Source organism: Choloepus didactylus, chromosome 14 (assembly GCF_015220235.1).
Source record: "Choloepus didactylus isolate mChoDid1 chromosome 14, mChoDid1.pri, whole genome shotgun sequence".
NCBI lineage: Eukaryota > Metazoa > Chordata > Mammalia > Pilosa > Megalonychidae > Choloepus > Choloepus didactylus.
In genome coordinates this window covers 42,852,320-42,871,393 of record NC_051320.1, presented here as the reverse complement: position 1 = coordinate 42,871,393, position 19,074 = coordinate 42,852,320, and the positions used below count along the sequence as shown (strand labels likewise).

Here is a 19,074-nt window from a genome sequence, read left to right as displayed (position 1 = left end):
GAAAAACCGCCAACCAAGAATCCTATATCGAGCAAAGCTGTCCTTCAAATATGAGGGAGAGCTCAAAATATTTTCCGACAAACAGACAATGAGAGCCTTTGTGAACAAGACACCCACCGTACAGGAAATACTAAAGGGAGCAGTACAGAGTGATAGGAGACGACAGGAGTGCATGGTTTGAAACACAATTTTGGGAGATGGTAGCACAGCAATGTAAGTACACTGAACAAAGATAACTATGAATACGGTTGCAAGAGGAAGGTTGGGAGCATGTGAGACACCAGAAGAAAGGAGGAAAGATAAAGACTGGGACTGTGTAACTGGGCATACATAAGGCTGTGTAACAATGATTGTGATAAAATGTACAAATATGTTCTTTTACAAGGGAGAACAAGTAAATGTCAACCTTGCAAGGTGTTAAAAATGGGGAGGCACTGGGGGAGGGATGCAATCAACATAAACTAGAGACTGTAACTAACAGAATCATTGTATTATGCTTCCTTTAATGTAACAAAGGCAATGTACCAAGGTAAATGCAGATAAGAGGGGGGGATAGGGGAGGGATGTTAGACACTTGACATTGGTGGTGTTGTCTCTTTACTTTGATTTAAGGTTATTTTTCCTTTTGCTGCTTCCTAGCTGTCATTTTTTTTCCTCTTTCTTTTTTCTTTTTCTTTTGCCTCTCTACCTTCTTTGACTCTCCCTCCCGCCTTGTGGAAGAAATGTAGGAGCCCTTATATAGATAGTGGTGAATGTGGTGAACACATAAATATGTGACCATACAGAGAACCATCAATTGTTTACTTAGGATGGAATGTATGGTGTGTGAACAAAACCATCTTAAAAAAAAAAAAAAATAATGGGTTGATGACAAAATCTCAAGGACAATATACTGAGTGAAATAAGCCAGACACATAACGACAAATACTGCAGGGTCTCACTGATAGGAACTAATTATAATATGTAAACTCACAGACATGAAAAATGAGGTACCAAGATATAGGACGAGGCTTCAGAATGGGGAGTGGTTGCTTAGTATGAGCAGAATGTTCAACTAGGATGAACTTAAATGTTTGGAAATGAACAGAGGTGTCGGTAGCAAGATGTGAGAATAACTAAAGTGCCAAATGGTGCATGAATGAGATGGAAAGGGGAAGCTCAGAGTCATATATGTCACCAGAAGGAAAGGTGGAGGTCAAAAGATGGGAATGTATAAAACTGAATCCTATGGTGGGCAATGTCCATGATTAACTGTACAAATATTAGAAATCTCTTCCATGAACCAGAACAAATGTGTGACAATACAATTAGAAGTTAATAATAGAGGGGCATATAGGGAAGAAATATATGCCTATTGCAAACTATATACTACAGTTAGTAGTATTTCAACGTTCTTTCATAAACAGTAACAAATGTACTATACCAACACTATAAGTCAATAATTGAGGGGGGTTGGTTAGGGATATGGGAGGATTTGAGTTTCCTTTTCTTTTTTCATCTTTTACCTCAGTTCTTGTCTGGAGTAATGAAAAGGCTCTAGAAATTGAACAAAAATTAAGTATGGTGATGGATGCACAGCTGTGTGAGGGTGCCAGGGGCAAATGATTGTGCACTTTGGATCTTTGGATGATTGTACGGTATCTGAACAATTCCAATAAAAATTATAAAAAAATAAACAAACAAAAAAAAAAAAACAAGCAAACCAGCAACAACAAATCTGGTGTGGGAGTTGGGGGTTTATGATTCTGTAGTAGCTACAATATATTTTCAAAAAAATTGTATGATACAAAAAAAAAGAACAGGAAAGTATTTGCCAGACAAAAGTAAGAAGCATCAATAGAAAATGTCCCAGATGTTGGTCTTAGTAGACAAAACTTTAAATCAGTGATTAGAAATGTGTTAAAATTACTAAAGGAAACTATGCTTAAATAATTAAAGGGAAGTTTGACAACCATGTCTCAGTATATCAGTAAAGAATATATCAGTAAAGAGATAATAATAATAATAATATAAAATAACCAAACTAATCCTGGAGTTGAAAAGTATATTAACTGAAATGAAATTTCACTAGAGGGGCTCAATGACATATTTGAACCAGCACAGGAAAGAATGGTGAACTTGAAGACAGGTCAACAGGGATTATGCAGTATGAGGAACAGAATAAAAACAATGCAGTAATGCAGAAAAATGAACTGAGACTCACAGAAGTCTGGGATAGCAATGCACACCAACATATACACAAAGGGAGTCACAGAGGAGAAAGAATGGTCCTGAAAAAATATTTTAAGAAATAATGGCCAGAAATTTCAAAATTTTGATAAATCATCGATTTACACATCCAAGAAACTCAATGAACTCCAAGTAGGATAAACTCAAAGATATCCTCACCTGAAAACAACATAGTTTAACTTTCAAAAGACAAAGACAAAGAGAAAATCTTAAAACATCAACAAACTACTAACTCATCATGTGCCAGGGATCCTCAATAAGCATGACAGTTGACTGCCAGAAAGCAGTGAGATGACACTGAAAATGCTGAAAGAAAATAACTGTAAATCAAGAATTCTGTATCCTGTAAAACTAGTATACAGAAATGAAAAAAAAAATAAGGACACCCTCAGATAAATAAATATTGAGAGACTTGATCACTGGCAGAGCTGCTCTACAAGAAATACCAAAGGAAGTCCTTCAAATTGACAAGAAAGGATACAATATGATTGATAACAGGATCCACATGAAGAAGTAAAGAGCATCAGCGGAGGTAATTACATAGATAACTATAAAAGAGTTTAAACATGTATTAACTCTTTTCAACTCATAATTTAAAAAAAGCAGCAAAACAGGCCTCTCAAATGATATGTGGAGATGTGAAGGGTGGTAGTGTTGACCCAGTAAATCTTTTCCCTTTAAGTTCAGGGATTTCTAATCATATCAATGCAAGGTTGCCTCAGAGGAAAATCATTGTAATTTAAGAATTATACATGGACATTGAAAGCCATTATTAGATATTTCTTAGGGCCTTGCCATCAAAATTTAGCCACAAGTATATGAGCAAATTAAATGACTAGATAGGGCCAATGGATTTAGAAGATTACTAAGGGTTATCTATGAAATTGTTATTAAAGCATATTCATTCGAGTGTGGATCCTGGAGCCATACTGTCTGGGTTTGATTCCCTGCTCCACCCCTTAACTCTAATATCAAGTCACTGAGAAAGGGAAAAAAAGGAACAGCACATGACACCTGGAAGCTAGTCTGACACTTATAGCTAGGCCATGAAATTCTTCTATTAGAGAATTCTCACAAAATACCAACCTAAGATAAGATTTGTCTAAGGCTATGATAAGTTGAGATAAGCAAGGTCATGTCACAATGTCTAAGCACAGACAAAAACAAGGTCACTGGGCCACCCATCAAATATCAAACACTCATCTGTTGGCTAATATGATCCGCTAATTTTTTTTCAATCAATTACAGTTTTATCTTTTCTTCCAGCATGCCCTCCCTAGATATAAGATTTATTGAGATATACAATCAAAAAATTGCCCCCTGCTTTCTGACAGTATGCAATCTAGAGCAAACCCCTGCTTCTTTAAGCTTCCCTTCAAATCACCCAGCCAAAGCCCAAATCCTATAATGAGTTCTAACACCCTCGTACTAAGACAACCTATGTTCCCCACAGTATGTGTTCTTCTTCACTATAACAAGTAATAAACCCAATTGTCCAACTACAGGTTTATCCCTGCAGTCTTTGGCTAGAGCACATTGACATCACTTTCCTGTACCTCAGTTTCTTGATCTATAAAGTAGGGATATTAAATGGACACATCTCACTGGGTTGTTATGAATGTCTGGTGACATAAAACATACAAAGCATGTGAATTAAGGCCCATAGCAAATATAACAACACAATAAAGTGGGGGAATCAGCTTAGACTTTTACGTAGTACATTTCATAAGAAGGTGCTGATTTTTCAAAATGGATGTGGAGAAACAGAAATCTCCAAAGTCCCTCACTCACAATGAGGGCACAAAAAGTTGAGAATTGAGATTGGTAGAAGATTGTGAACAGGATTTCTCCGGAGAGCTCTGCTCTAAGCCTCATCAACCTATCCCCAAGGGGTTACAGTGAATATCTTTCTGTCATCTCAGTGAATGAGAGGACCTTCAATGGGATGCCCTCGAGAGCCTGACATGCATTCTCAATAGTTAAAGGCCACAGTGCACTATTTCCAACTACCTTTTGAGAAATCTAATTGGTAAGAGAGAGATTAAGCTGACTGCTGTCAAACACGCTAAAGAGGTAACTGCCTTGGGAATGACCTGGCCTTTCAAATTTTGCCAGGGCAGAGAATGTGAGATTATTTTCCCATGAACCATATATGGACTCATGCATAAAAGAGAGCCAGAATAGAATCCCAGTAGGGTTATATTGGGGATGGGGGATGGTGGCAGTGAAGTGACCTCAGAGAGGAAATATACAGTTATTCCTGGATTCAGAGGGAGAAAAATGTATTCCCCCTAATAAGGAATTAAAGGCGAAAGATCCATTCCAAATTTTAAGGGATTTCTGAAACCTCTTGAAGGACTTTGAACCCTCACCAGGAAAGGGTCAGTTTAAAACATGTGCCAAACCTGGGAGGTGAGATGCCAATTTATAACACTAATAATCACATAAGACCATTTCTACTCCCCTCATTTCATTTTGTCAAACTCTTCTACCCAAAGCCCTTTCTGCCCCAACACAGAGAGATCAGAAATCACAAGAGGCAAGCTGGGAGATGGGGAGTGAGGAAGGAAAGACACCTGCCATGCTCACCTTCCCAGCATTATGGTAGGCAGCCTACCTGACCATCAGCCTCTGGTGTACTCCTGTGATTATATTACAATACATGGCAAAAGGAATTTTGCAGACATAATCAAAGTTACTAACCAATGGATCTTAAGGGAGAGAGATTATCTGGGTGGTCCTAAACCAAACACAGGAGCCCTTGAAAAGCAGTAAGTTTTCTTTGGCTACTAACAGAAGAGGAAGTCAGAGAGATTTAAAGTATAAGAAGGATTCAACCCAAATTTCTTCATTGCTAGGATGGAGGGGGCCACATGGATCTAACAGCTTCTAGAGCTAAGAGTGATGCCTGGCTGGCAACCACCAAGAAGATGGGGACCTCAGTTCTACAGCAGCACAGAACTTATTTCTGCCAACAAACTGAATAAGCTTGGAAGTAGACTCTTCTTCAGACACTGAAGATAAAATCCCAATCCAGCCTATGCTTTGAATTCAGCCTTGTGAGACCTGAAGAAGAGAACCCAGTCAAGTCCACCCAGACATGTGACTTATAAAACTGTGATATAATAAATGGGTCTTGTTCTATGTTGCTAAGTTTGTGGGCATTTGTTATATACCAATAGAAAAATGATACAAGCATGTAGCAGACACTTTAATCTTAAATAGTATACTTGCTTATTTTCAGGCTGGATTTATTAATATCTCAATTTGCTAACAGAAAAATGATTATAGAATATTTTATGATTTATGAGTGATCAAAAAAGTAATTAGATTGAGTCTCAAAGGGAAGGGGAAGAGCTTCTCTCATTGAGCAAATATTAAAGGATGTATGAGATATTATAAACTCACTTTGTGATTGCTTCCTGTGAGCTGTGCTTTTTCAACAAGCCAGTTGTGTATTGCTTATTCAATAATTGTTTGTAATTATTATAATGGAGGCATCCAGGAAACCCAGAGTGATGTTAGTTTCAAAATCTTTCTACAGTAGGAAAACAAAATTATTGCATTTGTTTTTCAACTTAAAGTTCTCAAAGTTGTATGAGTTATGGTCATCAATAGCAAATAATTCTGCTAACAAAGAGGAACTTCTTGTCAAGGGACATAGTATAGCCATGCAAACACAGAACTTTTAAACCGGTGAATATATAATTTATCAAGGGTTCCATTTTATAATAGAATAAGTGATTCCAATTGTAGCATAAGGGAGGGCATCAACAAATCCCAAAATGGGAACACTGCTTTTCATCTGAATGCTGTTTTTCCTATAATGGGCCAAAATCAACTCTGCCATCCCCAAACCTTGAAGACCTGCTGGGCTTAAAAGTTTTAGAATCATGTTATCCTAAATAAATATTTAATCATTTACAAATTGAAATGGCTTAATTTTTTTTGTTTGTGAAACAATTTATCTAAAAACCAAACTCAAACAAAAACACTGACCTGTTTCTATAAAACAAAGAAAATTGATGAAATTTAAGAATGGCTACCTAAATTTAGTCAAAATATAACACCAAGGTCAACATTATTTTCTAATTGTTATTCTCTTTTCTTCCAATATGTATACGTATACATATACATAAATATATCTGATATATGATATTTCATAAGAGAAACAATTTATCCCAGTAAGAACTCCTTTAAAATGTCAGCAAGAAGTTCAAATGTTTGTGTGGTTTTTATCATTAACAAAATAGTCCCGCAATATATTTATAAAATATTTAATGTAATAAAAATATATTTTATACTAAGAAACAGTTACATGACATATGCATTTTGTCACATGGTCAAAGCTTTGTTTGCCCCAAAAGATAAAGCAAAATAAAACAAAAATTATACTCAAATTAATTTGCAGTTTTATATTAACATAGCTGTGGTATCAGTAATGAATAAAAAGAATAAGATAAGAATAAAATAATTATTGTTTCATACCTTATTTTTAATTTAGAAATGTATTTTTGTATCAAGATTTCTCACAGAGAAAAGGGGGAAAAAAATAGCCTAAAACAAAACAAAAGTAAGGGGAGAGGGGAAGCATATTTGCAGTGGCAAATTATTCAAAAATTAAAGCTCTGCTGATTAGCATTGTTACCAAGGAGACATGGGGTTATAACCTGCTTCAGCACCAAGGACAAACAGTGATGTGCTGGGAAGTAGATATTCTTGATAAGAATATGTTCACTGCTCCTGAAACTCCTCACAGACGTATCTATAGTGAAATATCTGTTATCTTAGGTTTTTGATTAAGAGATTCATTAAAAGAGATAAGCATCTTTGGACATTCTTCTTGTTGAAAAACAAAAACCAAACAATTTTTGCATAGTTTATAACAATGTCACCTTGGAATTCTCCTTTTGGGAAAATCAATTTAAATCCATACTTATTTATTTTAGTAAAACTTTATTCTACAATCATGCATGGTTGAATGGGATATAATGCATAAGAGTGATAATTCAGTTTTTATATACACAGCAAGTCCTTCCTATTAAAAAAGTATTATACCTCTTTTAATTGTGAGATAAGAATTTCAAATATGAGTAAACATAAAATAGGTATGTTGGTTTGCTTTAAATTTAATCTAAGTGATTTGAGGTATAAATTCTGCATTTGGAGAAAAATATATTAACTTCATGAAAATGATTATTGGATAAACTATATCCCCAGTGGCATTAAATGAAAAACAGTTAAGTTTATATTTGCTTAAACAATAATAACTCTGTTCTCATTTTTATTTAGCTGCTCCAGGTAATGTTGGAGAACCATGCACATAGATTAAAAAAAAAAAAAGATATTTCCTACCTTCCCAAGTTAGCATAAATGGACAAAAAAAATCATTCCTCAAGCCCTTTTAAATACCGCAAAACTAATTCTTGCACATCTTCCTCTATGATTTTAACAATTCCTCAGATAAAATATTTAACATACAGGTATTCTTTTTTATTTCTTGAATTTTTTTACACCATCTCCAGGTATAGTGAGTGAATAACTCCCTTTGGGAATCTACTAAAAGATGTTCATTAAATGGATCATTTAAGGGTATTTTAATGTGACTTACATGGGAGCAAACAGGGAGTGCAAGCTGCTTATTTTGAGAAGGATATAATTTTTAATTTAGTTTTTCAATAACGTACTTACAATTTTTTTTTTTTTTTTTTTTTTTTTTTTACTTTATTTAACATCTTTGATAGACTAGAAAGTATAGGAATTGTAATCTACATGGGACTAAGGGGTTCTGTGGGAACATAACGGTTTTATTTTTCTGGCTTATTTTTTTTAATGGATTACCTCAAATTTAAACAATTCTTCCTAACATCAGTGTGGTAATATGACAACCAACAACACTCTTGATAGCAAGATGATATATCATCTTGCTTTTTCTCATTTAACAATTTCCTTTGTCTTCAATTTGATATTTTTAAGGATCATTTTACTTTCTGTTAGGTTCTTTCTTAAGCTCTTTTAGAGATGGGTCCAGTTTTCAGATGATGAAAGGAGTACAATAAATGGAGACAGAATGAAATAACATGGAAATGCAGAATAAGGATTATTTTAGCTTGCCAGAGCTGTATTCTCAGGTACCACGTAATGGGCTACCTTAAACAACGGGAATTTTTTGGCTTACTGTTTCGAGGCTAGAAGTAGTCCAAAATCTACATATCCACCAGGCACTGTTTTCTCCCCCACCACTGTAGTATTCTCGTGCTGCTGGCTGCAAGCAATTCTTTGGGGTTCTGTGGCTTTTCCATCACAGGGTCACGTCCGCTCCTTTCTCCCCGCCCTTCCGCTTTCCGATGAGTTCCGCTTCTGGCTCCGCCCGTGGCTTTCCCTTTGTAAAGCTTCCAGGAATCTGGATTAAGCCCCACCTGCTTCAATTGGCCTCACTTTAACTAAAAATAACATCTTCAAAAGGTCTTATTTGCAATGGGTTCGTGCTCACAGGTGCACTGATAAAAATTAAGCACGTTCGCTGGGCACACTCTTCAGCCTTCCCCAACAATCGTCATTCTTCACGTGAGGAGGATCCTTTCAGCAAAATGAAACATTACTTTCTCATTATAATTATTTAGCTTTTAAACACAAATTTTGAATCTATTGGAATAAAATTTTTAGACTATAGAAATTGAAGTTTAATCCAGTATTCCGTTTCATAGAAAGTTGTGGCAAAACAAGCAGATTATAGTCCTGTAGTACATTTCTGTTGAGGGAATGTTTAACTAACTAGGAACACAACATGTCAAAAGCTTCCTAACATCAGGCTCAAATGAGCCAAATGTAGAATGAAATCTACATTGAACAGTGTATACACATAAACTCAACTAAATGTAAACAAAACCATCTATTTAAATTTTAGGCAGCAAATGGCAAAGAACTTTCTAATAGATTCATGAAAGAAGTACTTTAATGTGTGAAACTGATTTACATAAAAGAATCTGCAGTGTATTTGCCTTGTACCCCTTAACATAATTAGTACAGGAAAAGAAAAAACTGGACCATAGCAAGTAAAAATATTATAATTTTAATTGGTGGTTAATAATTATTCATTAAGGGATATTTACCTTGAAAGGAGTATGTACTTGAATGTCCCAGAATGAAAGAAAATTAGCAAGTATTATTTTAAATTTGTAATTTAAAAAAACATATAAATGAATATGGATTTATTCTTTTCAATTTGAATAGAGTTACTCAGGTATGGGGTACAGATTCTCTAATAGACAAAAAATTACCACTGAATGTGGTAATTCATTCAAATCATGTATTGAACATCATGAACATCTTTTAAATTTAGCTTATTTAAAGCAAATCCCTCATCCATGTTAACTTTTACTAATTTCTCCTCTTTAGTCCTTTACGCTATATTTGACGTTCTCACTTTTATTATACATAAAGCTACAATTTTCTTTAATATCTTATGTTATGACTTACTAACCTCTATTCATTTCTCCTTACTACTCAATTGAATGTGCTATTTGATTATTTATGTTTGCAGAGCCAAATACTGTTTGCTGCATGATTATTCTTTTACTATTGCCAGGGCACTAAAGTTACAGTTAAAGGCTCAACAAATATTACAAGGCATAGATTTTCATATAAGCTTGATCCAGATTGTATATCAGGGATTAATACACATCTGAATTGAACCAAAAAATGGAAGCAATAACCTTAGAGATGAAAAACAGTGCCCCAAGAAAGGAAGAAGTGATACAATTAATGGTGATTTAGAAATTTTAACAGAGTGTTTATAGTAACCTCAAATCAAAGTCTCTTCAATTATTGCCACTATATTTTAATAGTATCACAATTAAATCAGACAGAATATATAGCTATAAAGGGTGCTATCTAAAGATTATAGATATGTTGTCTTCATAAATAACAACAATTATTATATGGAAACATTTAACCCATAAACTAAGTATAAACACACATGTATCTATATCTATCTATCTATAAATACACATAGGTCAATTGAGTACCCCAATTTGTCTGTGAGATATGCTCACTCTTAAGAAATTCATAAAATAAAATGGTATAAATGTTAAATTAGAAAGCATGCATATTTACCAAATAAGTCCTTATCTTCAATGATTGCCACCTCAGTCTCCTTTCCTGTAATGATTGTGCATGTGAAAGGAACTTGAAGAAGAACGCTAATCTCACCAAAGGACTCCTTTTCTTGAAGTTTACCCATATAAACAAGTTTTTGAATTTTTTTCTGTAAGAGATATAGATAAAAGATGGTTTTGCAACCACTTTAATATAATGAATATATATCATGGATATTAGCGACTCAGTCATAAAACATTCTAGTACAAGATATTTAAAATAAATTAGCAATTGTATTCAAATCAGAAAATATTTACTTAGCTATGTGTTTATATTAGAATAGTAATTTGATAGAAAACTTCAGCATATCTAATGCAACTGAAAGTATAGACATTTGGTGGCAGGAAAATTAAGTTTTTTAATTTACCAAGAGGTTTAGAAAATATTGAACTCATCCCATTTTTCAATGTCCCAGGGTACTGTTTGGTAAACATCATTTAGCTTAGTATGTTGTGGGAACTACCATTTGTTATCTAGGCTGCAAGACATACTTTTTGGACTAGCAGGGAAAAGAAAATATGCAGAGAAGTGCCAGGGCCACAACTGATGGGATTAGCTGAAAAAAGAGGAATTCTCTCCTGCTTTTCCTGTTAAATAAAAAAGCATGGAATGTGAGTCTGACTGAAGGAACCGGCAATTTAGTTCCAAATTAAGGACCTTGTGGAGCAAGTTTTAAGGACTTCCAGTATGGGTGGTCCTGGAGGAAAAGTTGAGACCCCAAGTTTTGTTTTACCAGAGAGCCATCAGTGTTGAAACAGGGATTTCTTGGTGAGTAGTAAGATGAAAAGCAGAGTGTGGTCCTCAGGATAGGAGGGTGGCAGGAACTAGGAAGAAGTGAAAGCTTTTAATAAGCATCTTATGGTCAAAGGCCAATATCTAACTTGAAGCAAAACTGAACTAAGTTTAATATAAAAATGAATTTCATTGAAGACTGACCAACTCAGAAGGATGATTAGTTCCAACTTTGTGTAAAGGAGACCTGATATAATAAGTGCCCACTTAGGTTTGAGTTTCTATATTATCTTCCTACCGGGGAAGTGGAATATATGAGGAACAGCGGTTCTCTCTACAACTCTGGATGGTGGGAGGATACCCTGTAGTCAGGCAGAGGAAACGAAGAAGGATGAGATCTTCCTCCACAACCACTCAGATGCTACTTTCTTAAATCCTAAATTCAGTAGGGCTACAGATCATACCAGTACCAATCAGACTCTAATGTTCTCAGAAAACTGGAAATGTCTCTAAATGCTCTTGGAAAAGTGTAGTAGAGAAATGACAATGTGGCTAAGCAGTTTCCTCAAACACAAGAGCTGCTTCTATTTTAAACAGCATGGCCACCAAGCAAGGGGTAGGAGGACAATGAAATGAAAGGGGAAAAATGACACTCATATGCATAAAGTAGTTACTTTCTCACAGAAAATGGTAGGCTCTTTTTGCATTTGAACAAAATTTTAAATAAAATTGAACTAGTGATCCATACTGAAAAACAATGAAAAGCAGCCAAGGATTTCTCATGAACTTGAGCATACTGATGTGTTAATGGAATTATCAAAGTAGTTATTTACTTATTTTTTCCAATTTAAACAAAAATGGTCCAGATAATAAAAGTAATAGAAAAATAAACATGCTAATATAATGGCAATATAAGGAAAGAAAAAATATAATACAACAACAAGAGTCTGGAAATTCAATAGGCTTCTCTAAAAAAAAAAATTGTTGGTATTCTATGTGACTTTGCAGCATTGCTAATATGTACATATTTTTCTATAATTTGGGTTTTTAGAAACACTTCGTCAAATTAGTTTTTGCAGGTAACATGAAACAGGGATTGCTTCCTTAGAAATGAATTTATTGCTCATCTTTTACATCAAATCTATTAAAGTATAATTTACATAAATAAAATTCACCATTTTACACTTCGAGTTTTCATAACTGTATACACCCATGAAACTGACAACATAATCAAGATAACAAAAATATCTGTCATCTCCAAAGTTCCCCATGTAACTCCTTATAGTCAATCTCCTATATACGCAATGCCTCAAACAAAAATTATCTGATTTCTATCACTATCACTGTACATAACTTTTTTAGGCCTGCTCTAGAACTTCATAAATATAAAATGAAATATTTTGAGTTTGGCTTTTTTGCCCAAACTAATGCTCTTGAGATTCAGCCATATTCTTGCATGTATCATTATTTCTTTTTAATACTGCATGACCTTCATTGTATGAATACACCACAATGTTTCCATCCAGTCAATTGTTATTGAATATTTGTCTTACTTCCAGTTTTGTGCTAAGAAGTTTTATATAATTTTTATAGACATATATATATATATTCATTTCTCTTGAGTAAATACCTAGGAATGGATTGCTGTGTCATATGTTGTGTATTTTTAACTTTATAGGAAATGGCATTTGTTTTCCAAAGATTGTAACACTTTATATTCCCACTAGCAATGTATGAGCCCTCCAGTTGTGCTACTTTGCTACCACTTGATGTTACCAGTCCTTTTAATTTTAGCCAATTTGATGTGCTTGTAGTGGTACCTTGTTGTAGTTTTAATTCGTGTTTCTCTGATGACTAAGCATGTTAAGCATCTTTTAAGGTGCTTTTTGCTCATCCCTATATTGTATAGCTCAATAAAAAGAAGAAAAGAAGACCAATAAGCAAAATGGGCAAAAGGCCTGAACAGAACTTTCCCAAAAGAAGATAAAGGAAAGTCCAAAAAGCACCTGAAAAGATGTTTACCATTTTATTCACTTAAGTGAGTTAACTGACTAAAGAAAATACACAAATTTAAAACTTACCACTTTATTAGATTGTTTCACCAGTCCTACAATACTTCTATAAATGTCACAATATCCAGAATTAATGTAAACCACAAAAGAAATTATATTTCCACTTTCCACTATCACTGAAAATAAAAGAGAATTCATTAGTTCACACATTCTTCACTATAATAAATAATTTTTAGATATTATGACATAAGTTCACATTTAATTCAATAACTATTAAAGGTAAATTTCTTAATGCATGCCAATTTATAGTCAATACTTGCTATATGGTAACATATTTATGTCTGGCATTAATCTAAGGCAGATATAAACATTGATAAGACTTTGGTGGTAAAGGCAGTTATATGTTGGTAAACTGTCTTCGAGGAGCAGGTGGGCGGTTATGGGGGAAGCCCCAATTTGTAGCATTTGCTGATTTCAAACCACCAATTGTTTAACAACTGGCTAGAAAAATCCCTAATTAGTTAACAATTGGTTATCCAGGGCCGGTAGGAGCCAGTCTCAGGGCTCTCTTGTATCGAGTATTGGCTAAAAGTGATGGCTTTGAGGACATACTGACCTGGATAGAGCCCTAGTCTGCCACTCACTATGTGAACTTAGATAAATTACAAAACCCATTCTCAGATCCAAGTATTTTTGTCTTTAAATGGCAACAATAGGAATCCCTATTCCATTACCTACATGTGGTAATTAAGGGCATATGAAATACTTAGTGTGATGCCCAGCACATAGTATTATGTAATAAATCATGTTATCAATATCATTATTTGCTCAAATTTGTGAAGCCACCTTAAGGCCAAGAAAACTCGTGATAGTAAAGATTAACTTTATAACTTTCATTGTATTGAAAAAACAATTAAAATGAAAAACAAGTGTTCTACCTAGAATTTTAAATAAATTTTCAGAATTTTAATTTAAATGAAATCAAAAGGAAATATATCAACTAATTACAATTTCAAATTGATTTTCTTTGTTCCTTTTAAAACATCAATATTTGTTTCTGAAAACCCCAAACACAACAGTGATAATGTGAAAATAAAGATACAATATATTTTTTTTCCCATGACTTCAAAAAGCAGAGTGATGTTAATATGCTTACAGGCAATTCAAACTTAGGTTTCCTAATTATATAAAAACATTTCCATTTCACAGTGTAAAAAAGTATATATGAACTCTCAATAAAACTGAACATGATACAATCATTGATGCTCCGAAAATAATTAAGACTCCAGAGAATAGCATAACTCTAAAAATTATGGTTAAAATACAAAATGTCATTTAGTAAACATAATAATTTAGTACCAGAAAAAATTAAAATAAACATCAATATACAATGGAGAATACTTTAAAATAAATCTAGTATTTCCATTATTTTGTGGACATGTTTATGAGAATATTCTCCCTTTCATCATAGACTATTCAGAGCTCAAACTTTGTATTGTATTCAATCCAGTTATTCTTCTGTGGCACATCATTTATTTTGTTAAAAATTTATGGTAACACCTCCATTGCCTTATACTGTGTTTCTTACAGTAAAAAAATAGTGTTATAAAGTTATCTTAAGATGTCAAAGTATAATAAGTTGTATAATTATGAATAGATTGTAGAGAAGGGGAAATTTTCTCATAAATCTTATCCTTAGAGGCAAAGGGTACTCTTCTACCAAAAGGTAATATAATAAGTGGAGACTGCTTGACTTCTTGTAATCAATCAATGAGGATATAAAGGAAGGCATAGAGCTTCCTGGCAATTGTTATAGGTAAGAAAAGGATGTGTTTAAGCAGATACTAAAGAAATCCATTACTCTTAACTTTCACTGAAAATCTCTTCCTGAAAGCCAAGCCCTATGTCATAGAAGAGCAAACACAGTATCAAAGATGATGGAAGCCACTGGATTCTATCTTTTACTTGAAGGCAGGACAACAATGGAAAAGCCAAACCCACTGCAGCAATACCTGTGAGGTGACATTTGCTAACTGAAAAACTGTTTACAGTATTAATGATAAAATGTTCATCTCAATGAAGACAATACAGCAAAACCATTCTCATCTAGGTAAATACTGAATTTAATATCATAAAACAAAAATAGGTATCTTCACACAAAATAAATCACGAATTATAAAAATATTATTTTTGACTAGAAGAGAAATAAAACAACTACCCCTAAAGACTTAAAACTGCCCCTACCCATTATGTGTTTCCTAAATTTTCCTCATTCCTCCTCTGATCCTGCCTCCCACTCCCAAGAACTTATGCCAGAGATTTCATGATAATGTCTTAAACTCCATACCCTTTCCTACTAGGTTACCTAGAAAAATGATAAACAACAAAGAAATGTCCACAGTATTATGACACTATCTTAAATCTAAGTTATATGTCATGGAAGATATAGATGAAATTTTATTCATTATTATTTAAAAGTCACATTTGTTAATATTCAGAAATAAAATTGAGTTTGTATTTAAAAATTTGATTAGTTACATCAAAACTCAGACTCATTAGATGACCATGAAAAGAATACTGATTTAATTTTAAGGCAAATGAGAAGGGGAAGAAAATCAGAAGGATTAACATAAAATGAACGTCATTGTTCTCGCTCTCCCTCCCTTTTTTTCCCGTTGTTTATCATATGTCAGTAAATACTCATCAGCTTAATAAAACCATTTTATGCCAATTTTCAGGTCAGTTAGAGGAGTCACGATAAGAAGGATAATTCCCTCATGTTTATTACCATCAGCACTGGGAAAGTTAACGTTTCATCATAAATGGAAGTTGGTGAATTCGAAGATTGTGAGAGGATATCCTCTTAATTAAGATAAACCCCAATTCATTAGCCTAACAGACCAAAACCCAGTTTAGGAACAAAGGTGAATCTAAGGATTAGAAAGGATGAAGCAGCTTCAAGCCGGGCATGAATTAGCTGAACAGATACGAGTTCTGCTTGTAAAACTAGAATACTGCAGAAGCAATAGCATAATACTAATCAATGCTATTTTTCAGGTAAAATTTTCATTGGGTGAATTTTTCTGAATAAGTTTTCCTTATAATATATTTTAAATTTATTTTTTTTAATGTTAAGGAAAAAAACTTGGTTTCAAAGGGCTTTGCACTTGGTGAATATTCTTGTAAGGGTCTACACTAAATAAATCTTAACCAATATTAAGTGCTACCACTAAATTATTAAAAATATATATTCATATGAAGACATCAATATAGATAGCATTTATGGTTGAGTGAGACAAATTATGAAACAAGTGTATTTCGGAAGGATGGACCACTGATTACCTAATTTCCATTTTTACTACGCCTTCTAAATTCCATGGCATATGGAATCATTTTTGTCAATCATTCTACTAAGTCAATCATTCTTCTAGAACATTCTTCTAAAGAGTGAATGCTATATGTAAAACATTATAATGTATATTAAACATCTGACACGTGCAAAAACAATAAAAAGTAAATTGGCATCATCTCTAATCCCACAAATTTGTGATTCAGAAAAAAAAGTTATTTTTAAATCTATTACTCATTGATAGAGAAAATTGAGAATTATGGATGAATGAAATTTAAAATTTTAAACATGCTACAGAGAATATTCCAAATAAAGAATCTGCCAAAATTCTCTGTCTTTATTACTCTTTCATTTCATTTCTTGGGATTTGTTTTGTTGTGTTCTCAAACCTCTGATTTTGAATACCTAGCTCAGTAATTTTTCATCTTTCTAGTTTCTGATAAACGTACTTAATACTATACATTTCAACTACTGCTCTAGATATATCTCACATTCAGAAATGTAGTGATTTATTTTTATTTGATTGTGAGTTTTTCTTAATTTCATTTTTAATCTAAGACCTTTGCCATCCCTTTTAAATAAATTTTTAGGTTTTTTTGGTTTGTTTTGTTTTGTATTTGAGGCTTGGATGACCATTAGTCACAGTATATCTTGTAAATATTACTTACACCTTTGCTGGGGAAAAATGTCTGTCAGATACGGAGTTCTACATATACCCAATTCTTGAATTTGTTAACTGTAATGTTCAGTTCTTGGTTGGCTGTGCTTATTTTTGTAAATCTACTTTACCTATCAGTTTCTGAGAGGGTTGTGTTTAAATCTCTAGCTATGATGATTATATTTAATTCTCCCTACAAGATTATTAGCTGTTTATTTACATACTTCAAAGCTGTTTGGTGTGTCACCTAAGATCACACTTCTTGTTCTATCATTCCTTTCACCAATATTATGAGGCTCCTCATTCTTTCACAATATTTTTGCAATGAATTCTATTTTGTTCTCTATTAAGATTTTCTCACTAGCTTAACACAACATAGTTTAAAATAAATGCACCATGCCAGAATATTGTTCTGCAACATGACTTCCTTTTTGAATTGTTTCCTTTTTTATACTTGTCAGTATTAGTCAGCTTTCTACTTTGGTATGTATAGATATACATCATTATTTTAAAAGAACTCCTTAGTAGAGAGGTACCATAATTTAAAGAATGTAACCATTTTTTAAAGTTTAGCTTTGAAAACATTCCAAGATTTACTATTTAAAAGTAAGCTACAATAAATTTCCTTCATTGACATCTGCAAATAGCTGCATAATTTTCTGTAAATGAAATTGCTCATATGACTTGTTGATAATAAATTCTGAAAGATTTTGCTAAATAAACCTTCAGAAAATGGAATCTAATTACAATTTTCATTGGCATGACTTGATATTTACAGAAGGGCAGAGTTAGAATCCATTCAAACTTTTCTAAGAATGATTTTACTTGTTTATAATTTTTACCATTGTGTATGTGGTCAAATCTGTTAAAAATTCCTTTTATGGATTCAAGATTGAGAAGATTTTTTAATGCACTAACATAAGAATCATCTTTTGTTTCTATAAATTTATAGGTTTTTTGGTATTTAAATTTTTCCTTTAATTTATAAATTGAATAGTGTGAGGTAAGATATTTTCTCTCAAATAGCTAAAAGCCCAAAACAATTGTTAAGAAATCTATCCTGTCCCCATTGATTTGAAATTTCCATGCCATCATGTAATAAATTCATATAAAGCTATGAATGATTTTCTGGTCTAAGTCATAATGGTCATAATGTCTTATTCCAATCCTGTGATCTCATGCTCTTTTAATTATTTCAACATTAGAATATGTTTTCACATTCTGTGATAAATTTTACATTGAAATTTTACCAAAATTTTCTTGGATTATGTTGTATGTGTGCTCTTCCTGATAAAATTTATAATGATGAATATTTTCTGTTTACCACTTTTAATTCACTCTCTCTATCCTGCTCTTTTCCCTAGGGTAAAAATCTTTATTATTTCATCAACCAGGCTCTCTTATGAGTTCTTTGGCCTTTACTTGGATTTGGCCAATGAGAGGCAAAGAAGAAGAATGTTAAAGAGAGAAGTAGTGGTATTTATTCTGCCATTTGCTTCCTTGGTGGACTACTTCAGGGCAGTTTGTATACCTTTATCAAATGCTGCAGCTGCTACAGGAAAGAGCCTATATTTCCAGGTCTAGTCTGATAATTCCTCTCTCTCCTTTGCCCTTCAGACCAAACTCTGGTAGTGCTTTCCTGGTATTTTTAGTCCTTGTGTGCTTCTCCATTATTTGTCACTTTTCCTTGGCCTTCTGCAAGTAGTCCCTTCTATAAACTCTCTTCCATCATCCAAATTGAACAAGCCATTTATTTACTGCCAGAATCCTGACTAAAACCTAGAATTTGATCTTCAGTTCCCCTAAGGTCTCCCATCAAGATTTCTGATTGACATTCAATATAATTCATATATTAGTTTGGTTGGGAATAATTGTAAGTTTATATTATTCCAACCCAATCTCCATTGTTTCAAGTCTTTATTATACCATCCCCCAAT

General features: G+C 33.3%; 1 protein-coding gene across 1 annotated transcript in view; it reads right to left on the bottom strand.

Annotated features, from left to right (window-relative positions):
- The window catches only part of CNBD1 (cyclic nucleotide binding domain containing 1), a 423,545-nt gene that overhangs the window by 45,000 nt on the left and 359,471 nt on the right, over positions 1–19,074 (bottom strand). The window contains exons 9-10 of the mRNA XM_037802596.1: positions 13,200–13,306; positions 10,345–10,495 (exon numbers count right to left, since the gene is read on the bottom strand). Coding sequence (XP_037658524.1) covers positions 10,345–10,495; positions 13,200–13,306 — 258 coding nt within the window. The remainder of the gene's footprint in view (positions 1–10,344; positions 10,496–13,199; positions 13,307–19,074) is intronic.